Below are 27,116 nucleotides of genomic sequence, written 5' to 3' on the forward strand. Positions count from 1 at the left end.
GTCGGAGCAGCCGGCAGACTGGAGTGACGCTGCCCTGCCTCGCTGTGCGCCGTCACTTTGCCCTCCGCTTCTTTCGCCCTTCTCCTCCTCCATCACAGTTAGTCTTGTGGTCATTTTGAGACTCTGTTTGTCAGCCTGCCGTGCTGCTCCTACGCTGCTCTGTGTACGATGGTGCAGCTAAAACACAAAAGTGCCTCGACTCGACTGACAGCACGCGAGCAGATGTGAATCATCGGCTTTTCAGGGGCAGCCCTTGTACTCACCTCCTTGGCCACGGTGTGCCAGTGCAGGTGGCTCTCACACTGGTTCATGCGCTCCTGGTGCAGGAACTTGCACTTGTCGGGAACGAGCAGGGCGTCGCTCACAAATTCTCCCACTGCAGCAAATAACAACGTCCATATTTAGAATTCACACACGACGGGCAGCTTCAGCACAGCCTGACAGCCCCTCTGACGGACCGAAGACACATTTCAACCAATGCCTAGAACGCCCGTTAAGCACAGCTGACTCACAGCTGATGTTTGCTTTGTTCCTCCTGCTTTCCTCAAAGTGAACGCAGCTTTCTAGAAACGTTTTCACACACATGCTGCAAACTGTGAGCCGAGAACAAATATGTGACTCACCCAGGCAGCGATAGGGCACCACAATGTGCATGTGACTGCGACACTGCTTGCGCCCCTTCTTGCACCAGTTCTGGATGCTGACTGGCTGGTTGGCCTCCACCACATTGGTAATCTGGAGCTCTGGGTACACCTACACAGACAGTGTTATATGTTGTAATGGAGCCATGGGAGACAGCTTCTTTGAACTCTTAGACACACAGTTAGAGGCATTTGGAAAGCCTGAAAGGTTTCTTTCTATTTTTACTGTCTTGTTAATATATTTTGCTCAAGATATTTCAATCTTTACCTTACTGCAGTGCTCCCTGATGCCTTGGCAAACTCTGCTGTGTTTACCTCTATGTTCCTCTCAGCCATGCATGACATCTGCCTCTGCACAATATTCTGAGTCGACGTGTCATCCCTCTCCAAATACCTCTACCCTCATTCTTTTTCACGACACCTCCCCCTCTGTTTTCTCTCCCTTCGAGCCTCTCCGAATGCAGATAATAATTCCATAACCGTCTTGGTTCCTTGTCACTCTCACACTTGCCAAATCGGCTCTTCCGTTCAGCTTTGGGGAGGGAAAATCCTGACGTTCTCCAGATCTCTGTTTTTCTTTTTTTGACATTTGAGGTTGAAATGTTGAAATGTTTAAAGCTGGGATCTCAGACTGATTGTTTGGTAGCAGAGGTAACAATGGAAAGATGAGCTTATCTTCCTTTGAGTCTGTCTTACATGCTTTTCAGAGAAATCTCATTATGCATCACCTCCCGTTATCTAAATTTTCTCACACAGTGCCGTCATGCAGTGAGACTCCACAGTACGCTGCTGGAATATTCCCCAAAGAAATGTAATATTTTTATTCGAGATTACAGAAACTGAAAAATCACACTTTCAATCACGACAACAGTCATTCATGACTGTCTTCCATGAGGAGCGCGCTCAAAGCTGCGTTCCTCTTCGTCCAAACGAGGTCACCGTGTTGTATTTCTGCGTTTGGTTTGGTTAGCTTCACACTGTCTAATTATAAGCCATCCAGAGCTTTTAAAGTAAAGTCACATGGACTTAAGCAGCTTGTTTACTGAGTGGAGTTTTGGCATCGTGTCATCCTGCCAAATTAGGGATTCTGGTGAGTAAAAACAAATCTGCTCGCAGACTCTGTAATCCACTCACTTTTCTGTGCTCGCATTTTTTGGTCCCACGACAGTTTGAAAATTGTTCTCACTTGCCCGAATATGCCGAAAATAAATCGTAACTCTTCTAAAAAATTAAACAAAAGACAATCCAATCTCGCTTGTTGTGCACTCCCATAAAGTCTTCTCCATAAAGCAGCTGAACTGCTACCTGCTCAATCACTGTAATTTTCTCAGGGTGTCATCTTTATGGCTATAATGTAAATTATCCGACCCAAAAATCCAACTGAAATGTCACAACTATAAAAATTTGTCATCCCGGCTTATTGCTCACTCAAAACAACATAAACACTGGGTAATTACAGTTTAAGTATTCCATATATTACAGCATTTGTGGCCAACTGAGAGCCATTTTGACATGAGAAGCGCTGAAAATGATTACAAATGGTGTGAGAGGAAATGACCTGTGTAACCTCTGCTGCTACCAGAAAGTGTGAAATTTGACCTTCACACGATCCCTATTTTTTAACACCATCCCACCACCCCATATTGACATCTCCCACCTTCTCTAAAGCCTTTAAGCAGGTTTCATACAGCACATAAATAAAGATTCATATCATCTTGAAAGGATTAATATGACCATGTAATATCAGACTTAATTGATTCAACAGGGGAAATAAACAGCTGTACATATAAACCAGCGTCTGTTAGGTTTACCTCCCAGGCTACCACCCACACGCTCCCCACACTTTACCTCCTGGCAGTACTGCAGGATGCCCTCCTTGGTGCCGATGCAGCTCTTGGTGCCTGAGGGGTCCGGCTCCCACTTGCCGCTCTGCACGTTGATGTGCATGTTGAGTTTACCGCAAAACATGGCCACCTGGGGCTCTGCCAACAGACCCATAGACACATCTGTAGGCACCTAGGAGTGAGCACAGACAGACGAGAGAGAGAGAGGGGGAGAGAGATTTAATGAGATATACCACTCATGTTAAACTCCTTGAGCACTTGCGCTGAAAAATGCAAGACGGATGCAATTAAATTTTATTACTTAGATAGAGGGGGGCCGGGAGAGGAGAGGAGATTAGCGTGTTAGATGAAAAGTAAGATGAGGTGAGCTAGTTTAAGATGAGAGGAGCGGGAGAGGGAGGAGGGAGGAGGGAGGGGGGAGAGAGGATGGAAAGAAGAGGAGAGCAGCCAAAGATGAGGTGTTCGCCAAAGGAGGGCAGGAACAAAACTTCCTCTCCCAATTTCGTCAACACTTTGGGTTTGATGGCAACGCTAGCATCATGCTCAGTGCCTCCGTTCACGTCGGCCGCTGGGAGTTATCAAATGTGCAAAAGATCTCGCTGAAAAATACTGGAAAAACAACTGCAAAAAAAAGTGATGGACACAAAAATCAATAGCTTCAGAGGAATAAATTGCCTCAAACAACAGGCTTGGAGCAATCCAATACACCCTCTGTTCTCTGTGATGTTCACGGACAAGCACACACACCCACTAAACTGCCTGTGCAATACCATTTATGGGAATAGTGTACGTCTCTGCGTCCATGCAGGCTTTTTTTTAAGAGTTTTTCCAGGACAATATAGTGTTTATGTAACCTCTGTTGATTCACTTTTGGTTCATTTCACTCTCTATGTTGGTGCAGCACAAGAGCAGGTTGGCTGGAGGCAAGGAGGCTGTGTGTGCGTGTGAGCAAAAGTGTGCGTGTATGTATGTGTGTGAGACGGAGAACGTCCGCCTTTGGCATGAATGTATTAATTTTTGTGTTAATTTACGCTCCCGTGTGTTGGTTTGTGCCTCTGCGTGCTCGTGTGTGCATGCGTGTGTGTACCACTGCTGTCTGCCTGCATAAGGAGGTTTTGTGCAGAGGTTCCCTTAGGAGAGGAGGTGCAGACAAACCACTGAATGTCTGCATTGTACTGGCAAATGAGCTAGAACAAAATGGGAGGGAATAGTGGGGGGGAAGAGAAGGAGACAGAGGGAGGGAGGAGAGGGACTGTTGCCATTGTGTGCTTCCTAATCTTGTTAATGGTTTTGAAGGCCCTGGCAGGCAAACAAATGGTGTTTTGTGAGATGGATAGCATATTTTTCCTCCAGACTTGATTCTCTCCAAGCAGCCAGGGGCTCGAAGGCCTCTTCCAATATGAGAATAGCCAGTGGGGGCCATCAATTTGAATACATTTGAGGCTGAAAACTCGAATGTTTGAACAGATTTAGCAGGCATATACCTGGTGTGTCAATGGAAAGATAAACTTTATCAGCGTTCATTATATTCCATTAATACGCATTTACTATATTTGCACACTTGGCAGAGGAAGATAGCGCTCTCTGGAGTTGTTAGTTCCTCATCTATTTTCACCTGATGGGGCCCAGAGAAGCCAGGCAGAGCACAACAGGAAGCCTGCCAGGTTCACGCAACACAATCGACACCTGCACGGTCTAATGACATCTGATGCTCTCACTGTTAGAGCATCAGATGTCATTAAACACACCAGAAAGCAGACATTTGTAAAGACTGTAATGATCACTCTGGAACGGTGGACGGGACACGTGTTAATTCAGATGTGATGTATTTGTAAGCGGTGTTGCTTTACTGTTTTGCATTAAGTGCAGAGGTTGTGTGCAGGGATGCCTTTGAGATCCTACTCCCATCGTATAGATTCACACCTAAGACAAGCAACAGCGCATTTCATTAAAGCTGACAACAACAACAAGGTCAAAGTCCATTTCTGTCAATCAAGACAAACAGGACAGAGCCAGCTACGCGATTGGCTGTCTGCTCATTCAGATCAAAGCGATAACCAATTACATACTTGACTCTGTCCTCTTTCTTTGAGATGAAATGTGACATTATAAAAATATAACGGTCATTTGTAAAAACGCCTGCGTTGACTTTTGAAGAAGACCGTCTGGAAATAAAAGCTGATGGGATGAAAGAAAAATGACCTGCAATGAATATCGGTCACTGCGAGAAGAAGTCAGATTAAAGATTGAGCTGAGATGTAAAACAACTTTTTCACAATTCCATGGTTTATTGATGTGATTGTTTCTTAATGTCTTATCTATTTATTCAACATTGAACACTTTGGGTCTCCATAGTAAAATGATTAGCATTCAATCTTCAGCCATTCTGCCTGGTTTCCCCTCGACCAGTCAGTCAGTCATATGTTCAATAGCATACGCTTAAAACACACACCGCTGCAGTCAAATGGGGGGTAAAGACGGCGCGCACACACAGATCAGTGTAACCTGATTCCACAGGTCAAATATGCACCTGCAGAGTTCACATCCCTCACAGGCCAACATGATGAGCCACAAGCTGCAGCAGCACGGAAATGAGTAAATCCCTCATGTGCACGTGCGCACACACACACACACTGACACACACACACACAAAGTAGGTAAAGTCCCTCTTGCCCCCAGCCCTCCTCAGCTCCAACAAATGGCAACTTAACACTGGTGGTCATCAGTCCTGACACGGCGCCATCTGCACCGCACAGGGTTATTTGGGGGTTTGCCGCTCGATTCCCACACGACCATCTGTGAGTGAGCCCTGCTAACAGCGAATCGATCAAATCCCATCCTGCTCATTAACAGCAAAACCCAAGGCAAACTGAGGGGAGAAAGTTTTCAAATAATCTTTAAAAAGTCGTTTGCATGTGTGCTATCTTTTAATTAGCTCACTTTCCGGGTGCCCAGTTTCATTTTGACCTTATCTGGGCCCCCTCTGGCCTCTCCCTGACGCTCATTGAAAGAGATAAACCAACCTCCTGCCTGCTTGAGGCATAGGTAGGCAAATCTGTGCCAAATGCTCGCTGACATTCAAATTCTTTGTATCATCCTCTTTTGGCTGGCAAATCATATCCTCGGCAATCGCTCTCCCTCCTCCTTCTCGCCTCTCCACTGCTATCTTTCCACCGCTCTGTCTTCAGCTCGGGGGTGGGGGGGTGGCCAAGCCTTCGCTGCAAGCTTATAAATCAGAGTCCCAGGATGATGGCGCAGGCAGGAACGGGAGGAGAAAGTGAGAGAAAGAACAATAACCACAATGGCGAGAGACGGGGAGAGATTGGAGAACAGATGAATTGGACAATAAGCCTGTGGGCTTGAGCAGAAGGTCAAGCGCTCTGTTAAACAGAAAGGATGTGGGGATGGAGGGCCAGAGACAGAGAGGGAGGCTGTCGGAAATTAGGCAAGGCTTAACAGAGAAAAGATGGGGGATTCTGGTGTCAGACAGAGGTAGTTTGGAGGGAAAGAATGACTGCATCTTTTGTCAGTTAAATTCGGTGCCGGTTACGTCAAAGTACTGTCCTCCACCGATTATACGGTGCATGCAAATAATCAAATGGCCTTCAAGCGGCTGGAGAAATAAGGGACCCGTGCAATTTGCATTTTGCAAATCGGCCCCGTAAAGATGGCAGTGAGAGAAAAAGGGTCGTTTCATGTTCTCTTCTGGCGTTGCTGGGAAGCTTGAATCTACCCTGAAGAAGCAACAGATGGACTGAAAGACAGGCAGACTGAAAAACATCAGCAGCAGACTGCCAGACAAATGTATATGATAGACCAAGACACCAGGCTTCTCGCTCCATCTTTATCCCATCTCAGCTCTGGTTCACAGTTCTGCCTGCCAGCCAGCCGGTCATGCTGCAGGGAGGGGAGGGAGTAGTAATCTGGATACTGAGGATTAGGACGACAGCGCGGTCAGGAGAAATATCCCCCTTTGGTCTCAATCTGGCATGATAGCCATCGCTGTAAGGACGGGGAATAAGCCAGGGGAAAGGAGGCTGATGCCATGAGATTGACCCTGAGAAGATAGTTCAATTAAAGTCAGCACAAGCCCCAGTCACATATTGCTTGCCGTGCTAATTCTCCCCCAGACAGAAATTACAAGTGATGCAACTAAAGCAGCGATCCATCAAAAATGTTTTCCTCCTTCTTGCGGCTTTCAGTAATCACACTATCTGATGAAATACCTCTAACGTTTGACAAAAATGGGAGCCAAGCAAAAAGCTGCGGTCGAGGAAGCTCGCAAAGTTCGAATAAACTGCACAGTGAAAGGCTGTGTCCAACATCGAGCCGGTCACGGGGCCTGCTGACCCACACAGGACCGCAAAATGAAGCTGCACGTAGACCATGTCCAAGCTGTTACAGCTTGGCATGCAATGCTGCTTTATCAACTGTCCAAAGCATTCAACGTCCTTATAATAATTTGAGGATGAAGGGAATTTGCTTCCCCCCGAGGGAGGCGCATAAAAGAAAGAAAGAAAAACACAAACAAACACACAATCTAATAATGTAATGCAATAAAATACAAGTTTGGAGTCGTAAAGCGATTAAAGTGAGATTATTTGCTGCTGCAATTTGATAGAGTGCTTTGCTACCCCAAGGAGGTTTATGATGAGGATGACAAGCTCGCTGCAGCAGTTCACATGACGCGAGTGCATGTGTGTGTGTGTGTGTGTGTGTGTGTGTGTGTGTGTGTGTGTGTGTGTGTGTTTTTGTGACACTGCAATTCGAAATCACAGCTCCCATCTCAGACAGGTGACCTATTTCCACAGCTGGAGACATGACGGAAATCACATGCTGGCAAAGCGTAGACGCACGTGATGCGATCTTTGCTTCGTCCTCGTGTGTCTGCCTGTCACATCCTCTGCCTCAGAGGATCACTCCAGTTCATTAGAAGGTTTCAGCTGATCCCCATTAGTTGCTTCCTGGGTAGCTACTATTCCTCCTCCTGCTCAATCAAATAATCACTGAAGTTGTTCTTCGAGCAAAAATGCCAATTGATTTATTTGTGAAACAATCGAGAAAATCTTCTGCTGAACTGATGCTTTGTTTACAACCTTTACAGTACAATACAAAGCTGTAATAATCCTTTCCAAGCCCGTCTCCACATTGACTATTCGGACCTGCAAACTCTAAATATTCAGGCAGAAAAACCTTTCGTAGGTTGAGTTCTGGCCCCTCAAATGTCAAAAGAAAGAGCATCCTCACCCGGCTACGCAGCAGCAGAGCGCTCTACATGTGTGGGACTCTGTGAGGTACAATAACCTTTCCTTCCCCAAAATTTCCGAACCTTTCCCATCGCCAAGTCATTGTGTAGACGGACGTGCATAAAATGTACTGATGTGCGTGAATGAGCCCGCTAATGGCTGGTGCATTCACAGATGTGATTAGGAGGAGCAGTAAAAAAACGGAGAGAAAAATGTTTATTACCCATTAAATGTAAATGAGGGCTTGTCAGAAAAAGAAATATTGCATCACATGCTTACAAAATGCAAATAAATCTGCTCTTACGCACACACGGGCATGAATCTTCTCACTGACACTGAGGCTGAGAAACAGTTTAATGTATTCAAGTGCACAGCAAGCACACACACACACACACACGCAATCTTTGAAGTGTCCCCGCGGGCGCTGGTCCTGCGGTGCTATTAATTGTACAGTCTTATCTGAGTGACCCAGGCCTGCCATGGGGAGCTGAGTGAAGGTGGCAGAGGGGGGGATGTGGGTAACGGGGGGGGGGGTGTCTCAGATCAGCTCTCATCCCGGGGGGAGACTCCCTGGAGAGCAAGATGTGTCGCACACAACCACACACACACTCTCTCTCTGGCACACATCTTTAGCAGGCATCTTTGGATACGTCCAAGCTAGCAGCTAACAAGACGGGGCTTTATTGTCCAGACTGGGACATAATGTACCACACCCAAGATAGTGTCAACTGGTGAGTGTTGGAGACAGCTAACAACGGCTCACACACGCAGTCACGACGCAGAGGAGAGCGAGGAGGCACCCGCTGCAAGTGGCAGCGCAACACAACGCAAATAAGGGCATTATTGTGTTATCCAAGGCAGCTTTTAAACATCTACGACTGGGATAACGCGCTGTGTAACACAATAAACGTATATTGCTTTGGTTTGAGTCATGAATCAATCAGTTGCGATGGAGCAGAAGCGCGGCTGTCTGTGGGTTGTTTACAAGATGCATCGCTGTGGGAATTTGTTTGCTTAGCTCGGGAGGATATGTGACGGCTGAATTAGATAAGACTGGCAAGGTGACAGACACACACACACACAGCCGCGGTGCTTGTGCGCGTCTATGTACACACACTCGACAGTCACCTTGGCAAGCAGACCCAGCTGTTACTTAAAACCCTCAGATCATCTTTGACTGGACTAAAAGTGTTGGTGCAAAGTTACTCCGCTCTGGTGTGTGTGTGTGTGTGTGTGTGTGTGTGTGTGTGTGTGTAAAGCTATCTGCGCCTGATGTTTGGGAAGTGTGTTTCACTGATTACAGGGCAGCCAGACCCTCTTCCCTTCCCCTCACACTCCCTGCCGGCCAAAAGTTCAATTACAGACCAGATGTAAAACCAGACAGAACGCCTTCATCGGAAAAAAAAACGAGACACGACAGAAAAAAATGAAAAACTGGAGATCAATATTGGCAAAAATACTGGTCAAAGCGACACAATGAAATGTTTACTCCCACTCAAATGCCTTTCAGACCGCAGACACGCTCGTCTACGCTGATGATTCGCCTCACATCAAAGATCAACCACACCCATGTGGTACCTCAGCGCTCGTCCCAGCAGTCCGCATCTTTTAAAGTTTTTACCGAGTCGGTGAGGAAAATTGCAGTTTGTTTGAAGCATTATCTTCATTCATATTCAATGCGATTAAGCTTTGTCTCGGGGGGTTCCTCAAGAATTAGCATCTCAGACGAATCTGTTTCCAATCTGATTAGAAGTGTGTAAGAAAAACAGTTCTGATTTCTGCCCACTTAATTTGTGTCGACGTGATGGAGGGACTCAACCCCGGGGAGCTGCCTGTTATGACCTCCCTCTGTCATTGCTGTGGCAACCTGAGGCAACATCACAGTCCAAGTCACCTGGGAGCAGGAATTTCATCATCAGGTTGGCTTGCTTTCGTCAGGAAGCGCGTGTGTGTGCGTGGGTGTGGGTGTGGGTGTATAACCTGCATACAGCTGGGCGCACACACAGGTGCTTTGTGTGCCTGAAGTTCAGATTAAATGTTGTTAAATGTCCGTCTGATTCAGTAACTGCCTGCTAAACTGGCTCTGACCTCACTGGGAAGCACCCTGCAGTGGACCGCCAACATACACAGATGGACACACACACACACACACACACACACACACACACACTGAGGATACACTCAGTGATCACACTATGAACTGTGGCTTCACAGATTAGAAATTATGCCAATCTGTTTACAATCTCACCAAAAAATATGTTCATGATGACTGCGGTCGCAAAACTAAAAAGATGCATCTCGTCTTGCTCCATAAAATATCGGCGGAGTTGCGGTGAATGTGTGAGGTTAATATTATTCCCTCGTTTCCCTGGGACCATTCCCATCTTCTCCAGAACACCCCACCACCACCACCACCATATTTAAATATCCCATTAAAGCCTCGCTGTTGCTGTACGTTGACGACATCCTTTTGCATCATGTTACATCATCTTTCCTCAACAGGCCGTATCGCAAAATGGAAAAGCTCACAATCCTCAGCTGGCCCCTCGCTTGGACGTATACATGTCGACTCTTCACTCGTCTCAACACAAAGATGCAGCAGCGGCATCTTCATTCTTCAATTATAACCACATCAAAACATGTTTTCATTCATTTGTCATGTTTGCATCATGCTGGAAAATTAAGCTAAGTCAGGTAAAGTAAGTGATTACTCTCACGTAACAGCATCAATTTCAGGCTGAATGAAGATAAACGCAACAATTTTCTGTCCCCAGAAAACACTGCAGAACTTCATTTAAAGACTGCTGAAAATAAGCAGACTGAAAGCCAAATAACCATGTTTACAGGTAGAGAAAAAGTATTTTCCGGCTGATGGTGAGTTGAGGTTCTTAGAGTCATTGTGAATCAGGGCCCTGGGGTGCAGGTGGGCGTGTATATCTGGAATTATAATCAGTTGTTATGAGCACCACCTCCAGACGGAGCCGGCAGGTAAGCTGAGAACAGTCAGTATTTCTAGAAGGAAATCAAACACAGATAGAAGAGTAAATAGTCACTGACACGCTTCTGTATTGAAACGGTTCGACTTACCAATGTCAACCTTAGTTTAATTACAAATTAAACGACTAAATGTTCAAAGTATAACTTGGAAATTATGCCATTATGATCAAAAATAGCTTAACAAGAAGAGAACATCTGTTCGTCTCGGGTTTTCCTCCAAAGCATAGCGTCAATTCAAACATGAGGGATATTCTAAACAATGGCTTCCTGACGTGCATGCATGTGCACACACACACACAGACAGACAGACACACACACACACACACACACACACACACGCATGGCTAGTTCCGCATCACTCCTGTCCACTGCACAAACACAGGAAGTCCACCTCTATCATGGAGACCAAACAGGAAACGGATCCAAAAATAGCCGGGCACAGTCGAGAACACCAGTCCATTTTCTGACGCAAACCTCCATCTCAGCCCTTTCATTTGCACGCACGCACACACATGCATGCACACACACAACTTGGCATTTTACACAAGCGTTCCAATTTCACACTTGGACTCCGAGAGGGCTTGTCATCTACAATTGATGGTGTGTCGCCCAACACGAAGAGGTACTAGTTTCATAAACCCTCTGAACTGTGAATCTCAAGCCGAGGGCATGCAGCACATCAGTAACATGCTGTATGGATGACACAGCATTTCAGAGAAAAGGCGAGAGTGAGAAATCGCTCTGGTGGAAAATGGCAAAAGAGGAACAGGTGAGAAGAACAACGGGAATAACACACCGCAGCCTAATTATAGTCCAAGTACCAGGCACCTGGGGAAGACTCGAGTGCTATAGCAACCCAGAACACCCAGGACGGAGAGTGGAGACTGGGAAGAGACGAGTGAGAGGATGAGGGGATGAGATCATTTCTGTGAGCGGAGGAATATGCACGCGGCCTTAGAAAACAAGGGCCCTCATGGGCATTTTTGTGTGTTGATAGAGGTGGCGAAACGAAATAAGCGTCTTTCTCAAAACGATTCCACGCTTTAAAGCAATGAGTCAGCAACATCTGTCGGAGTCAGAGGTGTGCCGGGCCAAAGCGGCTTCTTAGTGTGCCTGCATTTAATGGAAAAACACGTTGCTGAAGAGATGAAAATATGAGCACGATGGAAGGCAGTAAAAGGGAAAAGAGAGCACGGAGAGCGGTTCCAGGAAATATGTCCACGGTTGATTTGGGTGAAGGGAAGATTGTGATAGCGAAAAGCTCATGAGTGGATTCGTCTTATTAAACTGCTGAGATGACAAAGAATTTTAAACTGAATGCATGTCTTTTAATTTGAAATTCAACTCAGAGACTGAAAACCAGGCAAATGCTTAACAGAAAAACATCAACAGTGATGCTTCTAATATATATTTTTTTTTTTTCCCATTTCTGCATTTTTCCGAAAGCTTTTTGACCTTGCGGTCGGGAACATCAGCAGCATCTGGCACATGTCTGGAGCTGCCAGCGGGCAGCGAAAACTCGCAACAGAAGTACATGCTCTTCTTGAACTCTGCCTTACATATTCAACTCATAACTTCATTAAATAAAAATAATTCATGGAAGAAATGTTTTTTATTCAAAGTATGAGAGTGTGAGCATTTACTCACCCTCTTAGTAGCGTGCTTTTTTTTAGGACAGCAGTACCAAATATGCTACATGTCAGTTATCCAAAAGTAAATGCTAAAACTCGCACAAAGGTGGTGGTGGGACCTCTAACTAAGAACTTGGAGGTGAGCTGCCGTTTCTTTGGGTCATTACTCATCTGGGATCCAACGCAGAGGACACGAGCATGCCCGTTGGATCGGCTGCAGTCAGACACCTCTAATGCAAAGAGGGTCTGAGTCATGATGGGTGGACGACGAACATGCGCCGTATGTTGTAATATACTGACTGCAGCACCATCCGCTTCTCACATGGGCGTGAATGTACACATAAAATCTTAAATTTATATCCCAACTCATCCACATAGTGATAACGCTGCGTCCGTGTGACTGAATCCATGATTAAAACCTGACTGTTTCGGCCTTGGTCAGACAATGACAGGCGAGGTCATGTCTCAGCTCAGGTGGAGGGTCGGTCACACGTGCACACACACACACACACACAGACACACACCTCAGCCTTGACAGGGACACATGACAATTATGGAGACTTATGGAGACAGACAGACACCGTGTGTGCAGCCTCCTCCCCGATGAAGTCAAAGCTGGATGCACTCTGTGCTGCTGCTGCTGAGTAATTGCGCAGGTCAGGGCGACCTGTTTCTCGGCTTATTATTCAGATTCTGTACCAACAGCTGCTTACTCAGCAGCAGCGAAATGAAGAGTGTGTCTTTGTGGCGCACTGCTGATATTTACAGATGGAAATAACGGTCCAATGGTGATGAATGGTGCTGCCTGGTGGGAGACTCGCTCCAATATGGGAAGTGGGAGGGAGAGTGTCGTGTTCCCTCACGACCGCCTGGCAATAAAGCTCGGGGTGTGTGCATGTTTGACCTATTAGAGCTAATTATGAGCCAGTCGTAAAGAGGAAGAGGTGAGCATGATGAAGAGGCTTTCCAAAGGACTGACTGCAACGTCAAATTAGCAAGTCTGTACTATAAATACTTCATAATAGTATGGTCAATGCGACAGACTTCAACTCAAAATCCATCCTTTACAACGTGACAGCACTGTATCTGTGCCGCACTGGTTTGCTCTTAATGACAGGCACGGAATCGGGCTCTTAACCCGATCCCCAAACTGGCTAAAAATATATTTCTCAAGCAGCGGCTGATGTACCGTCTTACCCCGCAGCTCAGAAACCAGCAAGTCAGACTTTAATTGCTGTGTGCTGCTCGCAGTTGAGTGTGAAACACATCCACCCAGACTTTCACTGTAAATCAGAGTGGTCTCTTCAGTCAACAAGCAAGGAAACACAGCTATCAGTTACTTGTTGGATCTAATCAAACCTTCAGGCATCCATTCATATCTCATTCGGAGGCCTGGTTGCGCTGCACAAAGCAGGCCCTTGAGCTATGCACTGGTCTGTTACCACTGGAATCAGCACTACCAGATTCCTAACATGCTTTGAAAGGGGGGATGCTAGCTTTCAGTCGGAAAACATTACGGACACACAAAGACTCAGGATTGCGAAACTGACGAAGTAAAACAGAGAAACAAGCAACGAACATCAGGCAAAACCTTTCAATGGTCATGATTTACATCAGTGTCAGGGAAACCTGTGCGTCTGAAGTGTCATTAGGTGGACAGAGAGGAGACACGACGGACACACAGCTCCAAAAGACAACAAGCACATCAGCGTCATCCCCGTTTCCAGGGACCATGACAACAGAAACAACAGTATCAAAAGGTCAGGAATTCTTTTCTCCAGGACAGACAGGGGGGATACGGGGAGGGGGACATTAATTGGGAGCACTGTTGTGCATTGCTGTTGTTGACACAACCAAGATGGACAATGTGTGCCGTTTGAACGAGGCATTTTTATCGCCAGCTCTTTGCAACACTGGTTACACGTGAAAGATTAGACAGAGAGAGACACAAAAACCAGGGAGTGGTGGAGACAAAGTCCTTTCATGGCTCATAATGAAGAGGACATCCAGTCCTGGCATATGACAATAACCACTATTTACTGAGAAGAGGATGGACCGGCTCAGGGACAGCGTGACAGGCTAATATCTGCACAGGAACAGGTATGTCTACAGCAGCTCCTTCACTCAACACATTAATCATTTGGTCCCAATGTCAATGACAAGGAGACGCGTTCAAACTGCTCCTTTTGTCCAACTAACAATCCAAAACCCAAAGATATTCAATTTACAACGAGAACCAACAGAAACTCTTACTAGGGCTGGAAATAATGATTACTTTCTGTATCGATCATTCATTAAACAATCCTTTGGTCTACAGAATGTCAGCAAATAGCAAAAGCTAAGTTCCCAGAGCCCCAAGAGACATCTTCAAATGTCTCGTTTTGTCCCACCAACAGCCCAAAATACAAAGATATTCAACTCACTATCAAATAAGAGTAAGAAAACCAGACAATGTTCACATTTGCAAAGCTGAACTACTGATTTTCAGTGCAGCCACTGTGGAAAGAAAACAGCAAACATCCAATTTTTTTGGCGTAAGTCTCTCAGAATCAGAGCAAAGGCTTCTCTGTTACCAGGCCGGTTCAACAGTCAACAATCAGAAATAAATCCAGAGATTGAGAAACTGGATTATTCACTGACATTAGCCTCAGCTGACCTGAAAACAGCGCAGCCATAAGATGTGTTACACTGTGATTTAGAGGTTTCTTACGCGTAAGAGCTCTCGCAACAGTTTTGTAGTCGGGCTGTCAAAAGGCATTGTGCAAAATGTAAATTACAAACTGAAGTGGAAGTATAGGCGAGGCAGGCGAAAGCGGGTACAATAAAAAGCAAAATAAGAAAATAGAAAGCATGAGGAGACATCACTGTTGGACGGATTTCTCCTTCAAAGAACCGAAACTGCAGCGCGAGCAGCAGAGAAGGTGCCAGAGAAGAACGCTGGCAGTGCCGCCAGGAATAATGGCATTAAACTCACTAATAAGGGGGGACGGCCAGTCCGCCCCGGGCTGAAAGACTGCAGTATGCACACAAACAGACTGCCTGCACCCATCCAACAGCCATTTCCCGAGGATTTACAAATACACAAAGGCTGGCATCCAACTCCCACGCTCCACACCACGGGCCCGTCAGGAGGAGCAGCTTCCTGGAGCTGCGTGCTCCGAAGCGTGTGCACGCCGCAGTCACGAAGGCTATAAACAAGCCCTGACCAGATCAAAAACTCGCAACATCTCATTCTCAAGTCTTCATTTATTCCTGAAATTCGACACGTCTCCTATTGCATGTCATCACTTTGATGTTTGTAATGTAAATACAGGATTGCTTGATGAGCGGGCCGGGCCGTTCATTCCAAGTCCACTGATTAGAGGCTGCACAAAGGAAACAATGAAGGTCAGCTGCCACATTTCACCACATCCAGCTGAAGAAAAAAAAAACAAAACAAAACTCAAAAGCTGAGCAGAAACGGTCAGCAAAAACAAGAGGAGCATAGCAGCCATTGTTTGGCACCACTGATCGACCACAAGCAACACCTTTATCATTTCTGGAAGCCATAATTGTTACAAGCGGAGATCCCACAAACACCGAGCTGCAGCTGCTCCTCCACCATAATTGCGGGTCCCATCTGAAACAATGTGGCCACTGGTGGTTGTACAGGAATGTGTCATCCCTCTCACAACAAAGCCACACTGCAAATACTGTGGCGGCCGCAAAAGTGGCATCAGTAGCAAAGCCTGACGCGTTCACGTTACTCATTGAAATAGGTGAAAAGATCCCTGTGGGTGTTTCTCATGTTCGGGGAATTTTCCACAAGTAAATTTCAGCAATCTTCCTTGAAAAGGGGAAGTCAGTGCTGCACACACACACACACACACACACACACACACACACACACACACACTCAGATAATTACCAGCACTGATGACACTTCAAATAGCTGCTATTTGTCACGTATGAGGACGTGTTAAAAACAGATATTTTTTGCAGTGCGCGTTAACAAAGCGACATTTTTTCGGGGGGGAAAGACGCTTTAAAAAAATGGATGAGCGCTGATTGTGTGAAACTAGGTCCAATGTGGAGAATACCTTAGATTTCCAATGGGACTATTTTCACAGCAAACTCTACGGCGGATTAAAGGAGAGCTGAGAGGCAACAATGAGAGTCAAAGCTCCTGTTGGCTTCCCAGTTTCCCGACCTCGATAAATGCTGCAGTGCACCGCCGCCATCTTACTTCTCTATTCTCTTCTCTTCTCTCCCATCTGGCTGAAATATGAGGGAGACTGTTGATAATGTGTGCTTTTCCGAGGACACTGCCACCGTCACGATTTGGCTTAAACCACAAATCTGGCGTCCAGTCGTCATTACGATGGAACAAGACGCCTTATTGACTTATTTTCATTCCCCAAAAACACGCCCACTCCCTTAAAATTAGCCCTGGGGATATGAAAAATGAAACAATACGCTGTTTCAGGTATCCACCGGGATGACTTTAACTGGATTAAAATAGCATGAATGGCCTGAAAATACGCGGATCGATCAGAGCCGTCACCGCAGTATCAACGAGGACAAATCATTGTTGACAACTTGTTCGTAACGTTTTAAATCAGAAACAAAACGCAAGTTTCTCATCGGTTTTACATTGAAGGAAAAAGACCATCGTGGGTGTTGCTTTAAATCCAGGGTGTCGGACATTGTCTCCATTGTCACATAGTCTCAATAAATCAGTTACCACAGCCGGACAGAGACTTTGCCCGAGAAAAGCCATTACAGAGCATCGGTACAGGGTATTTAAACAAGTGCGCAGTCTTAGTCTATACCTGGTGGTTTGCAGGACGTTAATTACAGATGAAAAAACGACAAATATGAACACATCTCGACGGTTTTGTCATGTACTAAACAGTGGGTAGTGTCTGATTTAGAAATATCCAAGTATTTACAATCGGCGTTAAGATGTGTGGATTTTTACACACGACATCCGGTTTAAACCTTCAACATAAAACGATAAGCAAAATACCCGCCTCTTTTTCATGGAATGATGTGCTAAGTATCATGAGGGCTTCAAGTACTCGCTAAAATGACATTTGCTTTCACATAAGTCATTTTTACATCGTTTCATTGATTGCCCTAAAAATATTTTTATCAAACAAAACTGCGTGTGGGTCTATTGAACCGCTTAGCTTCCGGTTTAGCCGTAGCTAACTCTAGCTAGCTTGACTCAGCTGACAGCAGCAATATGGTGGAAAACGCTACAAATTCTCCCACAAAAACGGGATTTTCTTACCTCGGCAGCCAGAACCGAAGCCGCTGCAGCCAGCAGCAGCAAAGCCACTCGGTCCCCCATCTCGTTTTACTGACACAAAGCTCCTAAAGGCGACGTTTCACCGAGCGGTTGGGTGAGAATCTGTGTGTTCAGCGCCGGTGACTCCCGTTGTCTGATGGTGAGCGATACCGAGGCTGCACAGCTGCTCAGCGCCGGATCACCTGACCACAGCGGAGTGGGATTAGCCACACGCGCGCACACTCGTAGGATATGAGTGTACGCACAGTCTACCACACACACACACACACACACACACGTTTTATCTGTCTGACGCACGCGCATACATTTTTATCTCTCACGCACACTCTGGACTCTATCGGAGCCGCATGCGCACGTTACTTACATCAAGTCTCGCGCACACCCGTGCCAAACACTCCCACAGTCAACGCACGCGCGCACAGGCGTGCATTATTGATCATTCACGAGGAAACAGGGGCTGTAGACGTCATTGTGCATACTTTAAAAAAACGTTACGTCTTTAATCACATCTTTAATTTACAATGCAGCCACTAGAACAGTAAGCGAACACTGAAAGTCACTGAGCTGACATATTATTAAATCCCTTCCATCATTCACAGTCATCCATCACAGGAAGCAGTCATAGCACACAGTGAGGTCAGCTCACCTGTTACAAACCTTAATGAGCCCACAGCTGCATTTCAAAGGAATGCTTCATCATTTTCACAAATCCTGCAAAGGCAAAAGATTTATTTTTTTTCCATTTCAAAAGAGAATGCACTTTGGTTCAACTGAACGTGGCGTGACCCCCCCACCCAGCTCAGTTTCCACACTCACATTGTTTCAAGTAAGGTGATGAAAAGTGATTAATTAACACCAAGCCGGTCCTTTCAAGTTTTCCATGCCATTAAGTTCAGTATTATTATGTATTATATTCAAGTCTTTGCAAGTTTCATGACAGGTCCAGGCCTGACATTTGAAAACAGCTTTTATCATCAACTTCCACCTCAGTCACTGACATAAGTCAAGTTTTTTTTTTTTTAAAGAAATGGGGGGAAAAGATAGATAAGTTTCAACCAAAGCAGAGTCTACATTGTGTCCTGGAAAGACTTTTCTCCTCCAGTGATGGGAGGTTTCCCTCCATGCTGACAAAAGTGGTCTTCACCTTCATCAAAGCGGCGCGGTGCCTTTGATGTGCACAGCCGGGGACAGATAAGGATATTGGATATTAGCAGGGGGAAAGTACAGGCTGCAGGCGAGCAGGGCTGCTAACGGATGAGTCTGTCAGACTGTGGACGTGTTGGACGTGTTGGGGTGTCCTCCTGACCAGCATCGCGTTAAATCCTTATTTATTATCTCCCCCCATTTGGTCCAGACTCAGCAGCTGAGGAGCAGAAATGTAGTGACATTTCCACCCTACAGGTGTGTAACTGGGACTTCTGGCCTGCTGAATATTGCACTAGGTCACCTTTTTTTTAAAATATGAATTTCTCTGTGGGTCCTTAAACTGTCTTTAACACCATTATCAGCAGCATTGCTTTAGAGGCCAGAGATGTGCAGCCATATCCGCGTCATGAGTTTCCTTTGAGCTGGCCGCCGGATGATCTGCGCTGCAGAGGTTCACTTGCGTGTGCACCCGGGGTAAGGAGGTGGGGGGGAGCAGTTGGCCGGCCGAGGCTGAGTTGGGGTGTACGGCGGGGGATGCAGCGAGGGAGGGTACATCTCGTAGTCGTAGGTGTATGGAGGAGGGGGACCTGAGTTCAAGAAAGAGTAAGAAATAAGAAGGATTAGTTGAGCAGTTTAGTCAAAATCAGTTATTTTGTCTATAATTACAAACTTCACTTGTTTGAAGGTGAATGAGGCTAAAAAAAAAAACCTGCCCTATTTTTGATGGACAGCTGCGCCCTCTAGTGGCTGAACTGATAAACTGCACGCGGTGCAGGAAGGGACTTACATGAACGCTGAGGATCAAACATTTGGCAGCAAAAAGTGCTTCTGTTGACCACAATGCATCAGTCTCACCAGGGGAACTTACATTATTCACTGAAACATCAAAGCAGCACAGACGAAAGAAAAGATGGATGCAGTAAGTCGAGCCGCTCTCCAAGACAAAGGCTTGCAACAGCGAAACCTCACGTTTAGGACACTATTATTACTAATAACTCAACAGCCTGACATGATACAGGAGGAGCTGTATTTGAGATGAGAAAAAAAGCAACCTCATAAATGTCGGACATCTTTTAAGCACTGTTACTAGGATTAATCACCAAATTGATCAAAACCATATAGAAATATGGATTAACTCATCTGTGACAAATGGAGTAGGACAATAAGAGCACGGCAACTCCTCGCATCCTCTGCCAAGACACAGAAAATAATCCATATCACTGTAGCGACATACATATGGATTTATATTGCAAGGCTTCGTGTGTGTGAGTGTCATGTTTATGAAACATGATGAGGGCTGCCGGGCAGAGCAAAGAGTGCCGGTCCAGCGCAGCATGACGGCGATACACAGAGGAGAATGAAACGTTATGAATAAATGATGAGCCCCAGAAAAAAACTGCATTCCTGGGGCTGGAGGGAGTCGCACAGTGCCGGCTCTGATGCGCAGATGATGTACCTGCGAGTGCAATGTGGGAATGCTGTCGCAGGAACAGGGTGTAAGAACCACAACACGGCGCGAGTGGAGGGATAGCAAAGAAAAAAAAAACATGCTTACGCAAGACGCAGCAGGTAGAAAGGAGTGAGGTGTATTTACGTGAATTGAAAAAGGCTCGTAACATCCTTGAATTGGGCTCATGGTTAAGCGGCGGGTGGTTTGTCGCCTTTACTTTCTGATTAGTCATTGTGTTACGAGGGAGGAATGGTGCTCAAGGCCAAGGCCATTTTTCACATCTGCTGCTTTCTTTTCATATGTGTTCACCTGAGGACAGGAGATAAGGTGTCACTCTGCAAATCATAGTTAATCATCATGTAGACACTGACAAATAAGATAGAAGCACGCTTGATTAGTCATACTATGGAAAGATGTAACTAATGCTTTCACAAATCATTTACCAGCACCTTATAGATCAGTGACAACTTCTTATTATTAAAGGCGAAATCTTATAAAGTTTAAAAAAAGTAAGTTTGGAAGTGAAGCTCAGCCATGCTTTACTAACATTCAAGTATTAATGTATAAAATATCAGTTTGTATAATCTCAAAAGTGTGATATATGTTCTGATGTGTCAGATCTTAAAGGGTTTACAAGCTTTATGAACATTAAGAAATGATGTATTGTTGCTTAACAGATCAATAAAAAGCGTTTTATTGTGAAAAACGTTTTTGGTTGGTGTGCTTTCCTTAAAAAGCTTGTGTTTGATCAATAGGTTCACAGCACTTCCTGATGTGTCGTTGTTTAAAGAGTTTCTAAGTTGTGACTAATGCTGTCTTAACATTAATAAATCATGTATTTATGTGTTAAAGATCAATTATTAGTGGCAACTTTTGTTTTGAAAAATTACTTTGGCTTATGTATGTCATTTAAAATTGGCATTACTTTGTGCTGAGTCATACTTTTAAGAGTTTGAGCTGCATGTGTGTGTGTGTGTGTGTGTGTGTGTGTGTGGGAGACCCCTGCAGACCCACCTGGGTAGCCCTGGGTCACAGTGTTGATGTAGGAGGTGCTGAACACGCCAACCCGCGCGCCCCTCCCGTTCTTCATGCACATACACCCGCACAGGAACAAGGCCGCCACCGCCCCCATCAGGAACACCACGCCGAAAACGATACCAGAGATGGCAGTGCCCCTGGAGCGCGCACACACACACACACACACACACACACACACACACACACACACACACACACACACACACACACACAAACCAATCAGTGAGCCACCCAGTGAAGTGTGATGGCAGGCAGCTGTCTCAAACAGACATGCCGCCTCTAAGGTGCTGCCATGGAGATGGACTGCAGCGTCTGATGTAACTCCGCTGTGTGGTGCGTGCGTGTGTGACAGCGCCACAGAGTGTGTGTGAGCTGGCGTGTGCGCGCCGTGGTTCGCTGCAGAGGAGTGTGTGAATTGGCACTACAAATTGGAAAAAAAAAAAAACACACTGATCATTAACAGGTTTGTTGGGTCTTCATCGTCAGCGTTAGTCAGCTTCGGTATCAGAGTCAGCCCTGGTTGTTTTCAAGAGCAGCAAATTCAGACTGATCCCAGGTCAGTCAGGATCTGGCAGAAAGAATATTAAGACAAAAGTGCCATTTTGCAACCAGAGATTGCAAAAATCATAAAAAAGAAGTTCTGTAGAAAATATTTTGAAGGACACTGAAAGGTGAAAGTGTGAGAGCAGCTGTGCAGAATCACAGCAGGCACAGGGTCAAAGGTCAGATCCTGGGACATTAAAAGGCAGCTGGTGTGCAAGTTAGCTGACCTGGCTCGTTTGACTCTCACCACCACAACCAGACACAAACCTACACTTGTGTGTGCGTGTTCATTTGGAAATTGTTAATGTATTTGTAAAAAGTGATGAAAGGCCAGAGTTTAAAAAAGGCTGGTAGTCAGCTTCAGAGCCTTCCGCTAACTTACGAGAGGACGTCCCCCACGTAGGCGTAGTAGGAGCAGCAGAAAGGCGGCGATCCATCGCAGCAGTACTCTACACAGCCTTCACACTGGGCTCTGCTGCCACCTGCAACACACACACACACACACACACACACACACACACACACACACACACACACACACAGTCAGAATCAGCTACTTCAGGGTGTCAAATCTTGTGTAACCAGGGACCTCCAGCAGCTCCTCGCGTGCTCAGGAGGAACATCACGAGCACAGATAAAGCCTGTCACATTCAGCTCTTCTGTGGAATAATCAGGAATAAAAGAGACGTTTTTTAAGTGAACATGACTGGAAGAAAAAGACACTTGGTGTGTTTCATGTTAAGAAGTTGTATCTGTCCACAGAAGCCGTTAAGTCAGGTTTTGTTATCTGGCAAACCTTTTTAAAAAACTTTCCCTTAGATGGAAAAAATAACGTGAACGCTATAATGAAACCTTTCACGAACTAACCTCAAAGCACACAACCCTCAACCAGCAGCCTCTATTTATACCTTCAAAGGTTGAATTAAAAGCATGAAGACGGTCGGTTTATTATGAGCTCAGAGAACCGGAGAAGCACTTGCTTGTATTTTTTTTTTTTTTTTGGTCGTAAGAAGCGATCAATACCTGTGGAGCGTGTTGAGTTTTGCTCCAAAAGGCTCCTCCGAGGGTCTGCGTGACTGTTTTGGGATCAGGGATGAAAATAAAAGCACTGGGAGGTTTAAATAAGTTCCGGGTGCTGATGCTGGAAAAACTGATCCATGCCTTGAATTCAAGCTGACTGGACCCAAAACTCTGCAGCTCGACTATGAACCAGAACCAGAACCGAACAGAAGAACAGTGGACCGCTGCAGCGCACACCTTTAACAGTAACGCGGAGGTGTTCGGGGGTCGATGGAGGTTCCTCTAAAACTGTACCCAGAGGAGGGAGGTGTGAAAACTGATGGACACCGAATCACGAGCCACTGAATTAATTACTTTTTGAGTGGGAGGTCATTAAGACAGAAGCTGACTGACGCGTGTTTGCGTGGGGGTCAAATTGAGATGATCTAAGAGGCAAGACGCAATTTATGATCCAGCACGATCATGTTACATCCAGCATGCTTATTCCTGCTGCGATCAGACATGACATTTTCAGGATCCATTACATGCTTTTGTGTGAGTGTGTGTGATTAATGTGGCTCATTACCCACCCCCACCCCCTCCCTGCGCAGCCAAAAGCCTCCACATTCAAAGGCATTGTACACACAGCTGTGCTGCTCCGTGTTACTCGTCTCAACCTGCTTCCACGCGTGAGCCTCTCTCATCGGACCCCCCCCCCCCGCAAGAAAACATGCGCACATATGCGCGTCTTTGCGCTGGATCTGCTTTCTCTCAGCAATCACTCACTCTCAAATGATGTGCGCCTGGAGGCATGCGTGCACACTTCCAGGCGTGGGCTCACGCACGCGCTGCGTTTTCTGCCCCCTCCCCAGAACTTGCACAACATTCTAGAAAGTGGATAAAACCTGTTTTCCTGCAACTTTTAAAACTGGAAACGCGTTTTCTTTGGAATCAAAGCGCGCTCTGGTGGATGTCTCCTCCATGATGGAGGTCACAGCCGACCCACCTTTCTAATTTAACCCTCCACCCCTGCATAAATAGGAGCCAACGGGAGGTCCCACCAGCAGACTCCTGTTGCTGCTCTGTCTGGGTGGTCCTCGGAGCTCCTGGTTCCTGTCTCTCCACACACGCTTGGAGACAATGGCACCATGTCCTTTAACGCCCCCTCTCACCACCACCACCCCTTTTTTCTCTCACACACACCAACACCGCCAGAAGCCCCCCCCCCCCCCCCCCAACAGATCTGGCTTCGTTTCCAGGAGTTTTCAGGGTTAATCTGTGCGTAATTTGGCGCAAAGCGCATTTAAAACTGCTGCGATCAGAAGAAAATACCAGCCATCACTGACTCATAGGGATTTTCTTGACTTTCTGTAGTTCCTCAACACTTTACCCTTTGCTCCAGTGGCTCATTTCTGAGGCTGGGGGAGTCCCATCATTCGTAAAGCACGAATGAGCGCTCATTTATGGACGTGCGCCTGCTTGAAAAGGCGGAGGCGCGTTTAAAGTGGATTAAAGGCAAAACTCACCGGTGAATAAACAAAGCAGCAGCGAGTTCCTCAACAGTTTCCACCGCACCGCCTGCGTCCCCCACCTCCTCCTCCTCCAGGGGTTTTCCATGACCCTTCGGATCACACCGTTTCCCAGTGCGCCCACTTTTATTCTCTCAATCAGCGTCAGGGGACGACACAAAAAGCGTCTCTTCTTCTTCTTCTTCTTCTCCCAGGGCTCGTTGCAGTCACCTCTTTGGCTCTTCCAGCAGGAGCATTGTTGCGCTCCCTCCCCTCCTTTCTCCTCGTTCTGACTTCGGCTTGTTTCACTTTTTTTCTTCTTCTCTTGTCTTCTTCGGTTGTTCCTCCACGTGCGAGCGTCCTTTCCGCCGCTGTCTCGTCCGGTTCCCACACCTCTGACTGCCTGCTGAGCTTTTTATTCCCCTCCCATCCCCCGCTACCCCCCATTTGCTGAAATTACCCTGTTGAGACGAGAGAGAGAGACGAACAAATGTTTTCCGGTTGATATTTTCAAAATAAGACTTTAATTGACCACCATGTATCACCATTTTCATTGACATCTACATTTTTTATTATTGCTGATTTTAATATCAGTTATGTTTATAGCTCTTGTGCTTTATTGCTTAAGAATATTTTCTTTCTTTTCAGTGCACACTTCTGTTTTTCTATATGTATTTATCTTCCAACGGTGAGCTCTTGCAGGTTTATTTATTTTAACAGTTTTATTTTATTGAAATCATTATTTTTTTTGTATATGTTTGTAATATATGTATTACATGCATGCAGACCTGCTGTCTCCTCTTTTTCTTTCTTTAGTACTGTTCTGAATATTGTAAATTCGTATTGATTTTCATGCCATGCTGACAAACACGGTCATGCCAATAAATCCATTTGAATTTGACATCTTCTTTAAGATAACCATACAGGACATTATTCAATAAGCTTTCTATGAATGACGCGCCCAGAACATCAGCATGTGTTATCCACAATTCTTTATTACTATTTATTTGGTTTTGATTTCATGTAATGCAATCCCCCGTGCACACAATGCCTCTCTGTTCACAGGCGGTGCAGTGCTTCCTTTGACTTGCAAGCTGATCTTTGTAAAATCGATGGAGTGCCCTTGAAACCTGAAGACATCATTATCTATCAGATTATTTTACAGTAATATGTGAGATGATCCTACAGTCCAGTAACTGTTCTAGCAGTCCTTTATTGACCTTACCCTTATCAACGATAATAAGTTAAGTCAATAATAAGGAAGTCATTTAACTGTGCTTTAATTTTGAAGGCAGCATCACCCGTTTTCCGGTCTTACTGTCGTTGCCTCTGTTCAGCTTGATCCAGCAGGACAAAAAACACTTGAGCGTGCGTTTCTACGTCTGTGCGTGTGCACGTCCGCGTGCTCGCCAGCCGTCACATCACGACCTCCATTGTGATGAAAGAGGAGGAATCAGACCGTGATGACCCGAAGCGGCGCGGCACGCCGTTTCACGCCTGTGCGGCAACATCTCACGCCGCTCAGGTCGCTTTTCAGAAACCAAAACAAACACAAACCGGTGGAGTAAAAAGAAGTAAGATAAAAACTTACTAACACTGATGCAACACACAGCTATAGTGTCAGAAACGGCTGAACAGACCAAGAAGACACACCTGATAAGATTATGGAGAGTAGCCGCACTAACAACGGACACGATTCATCCTGATGTCTTCTGTAATTTTACTTGTTTCTCTCTCTCTCTCTTGTCAGCAGACACCGTGAAAACTACAAGAAAATAAAACACATAAATCAGTAAACACACAGAAATATAAGAAATTAAAGATAATTGCCGTGTGCACCTCCTGAACCATGTGCAGAATAAAGTTATTGGTGAGCTCTTCCACATCCACGCCCCTGCACCAGACGGGGGAGAAAGAGTCAGATAGCACATCGATGGAGGGCAAAGTATTTTTCTCAAAGCTGCATGTTTTCATCAAGCAACACATAAAAGCTTTGGTTTACCACTCAGAGAATCCTCGTGCACCTACAGACAGAAAGGGGCAGCGGCGGACCTCCACCAGCTCCACACACCTCCCTCTGTGCTGGGAATTTGGATCAAAAATGGCCTTTGTGCTAACGTGCAGGGACTTGACTGCAGTCATAAACGTGCTAATTAAAGAGCTAAATTATAGTCGTGAAAAGGCCCCTGGTAGCCTGTGAACACTGGTACACGTAACAGTGGGAAACATATTTGTTTTTAGGATAAATTAGTAGAAACCAGACAGCAGCAATACAAAGACTTTGCAAGCTCATGCAAAGTACATAGAAATAAGGACAATTAAAGTTTCCAATTATGATTTAATTAAGAGATTTTATCAGTAAATGATACATGCATGCACAAGAATAATCAATGCTTTGCCATGATCTGTTCAAGCGTTTGCTCATAACAGATTTCAGTTTTTAAACATGAACATTGCGACTTTTGGTTTGAAAACTGGATCAAATTTGCCATAATTCAAATAAACTTTTATGGGCAACCAACAGTGGCAAAAGGAGGAAGATAATTTAGTCTCGGAAATGCCACCCACACTGAGCAGCGCTGATTCATAATGCCTTCCAGATGTTTCTTTTAAGCTGTAATGATGTGACGCTGAGACATGAAAAAAAAAAAAGCAGGTAAAAACACAGGCATGAATTTCATTGCAGGCAAAGGACATATAAAGGTTGACATTTTCCTCCCTGGTTTTGTGTTTTTCCTTGTCAATCATAAATCAGGAGAAAAAAAAACCTTGCAGCATAC

General features: G+C 45.6%; 2 protein-coding genes across 3 annotated transcripts in view; both read right to left on the bottom strand.

Annotated features, from left to right (window-relative positions):
* The window catches only part of appa (amyloid beta (A4) precursor protein a), a 32,745-nt gene extending 14,757 nt beyond the window's left edge, over window positions 1-17,988 (bottom strand). For both annotated transcript variants that reach the window (XM_076723591.1, XM_076723590.1), the window contains exons 1-4: window positions 17,635-17,988; window positions 2,490-2,657; window positions 624-753; window positions 264-376 (exon numbers count right to left, since the gene is read on the bottom strand). In XM_076723591.1, the coding sequence (XP_076579706.1) occupies window positions 264-376; window positions 624-753; window positions 2,490-2,657; window positions 17,635-17,694 (471 nt within the window). In that variant the 5' untranslated portion in view covers window positions 17,695-17,988. The remainder of the gene's footprint in view (window positions 1-263; window positions 377-623; window positions 754-2,489; window positions 2,658-17,634) is intronic.
* A 136-nt stretch (window positions 17,989-18,124) lies between these two features.
* cyyr1 (cysteine/tyrosine-rich 1) lies at window positions 18,125-24,827 on the bottom strand. The gene is made up of 4 exons (XM_076723722.1): window positions 24,355-24,827; window positions 22,212-22,311; window positions 21,263-21,423; window positions 18,125-19,385 (listed from the first exon to the last, which is right to left on the bottom strand). The coding sequence occupies exons 1-4, from the start codon at window positions 24,443-24,445 to the stop codon at window positions 19,252-19,254; spliced, it is 486 nt and encodes a 161-aa protein (XP_076579837.1). The 5' UTR covers window positions 24,446-24,827; the 3' UTR covers window positions 18,125-19,251.
* Window positions 24,828-27,116: the final 2,289 nt, after the last annotated feature.

This window comes from Chaetodon auriga, chromosome 23 (assembly GCF_051107435.1).
Source record: "Chaetodon auriga isolate fChaAug3 chromosome 23, fChaAug3.hap1, whole genome shotgun sequence".
Taxonomy (NCBI): domain Eukaryota; kingdom Metazoa; phylum Chordata; class Actinopteri; order Chaetodontiformes; family Chaetodontidae; genus Chaetodon; species Chaetodon auriga.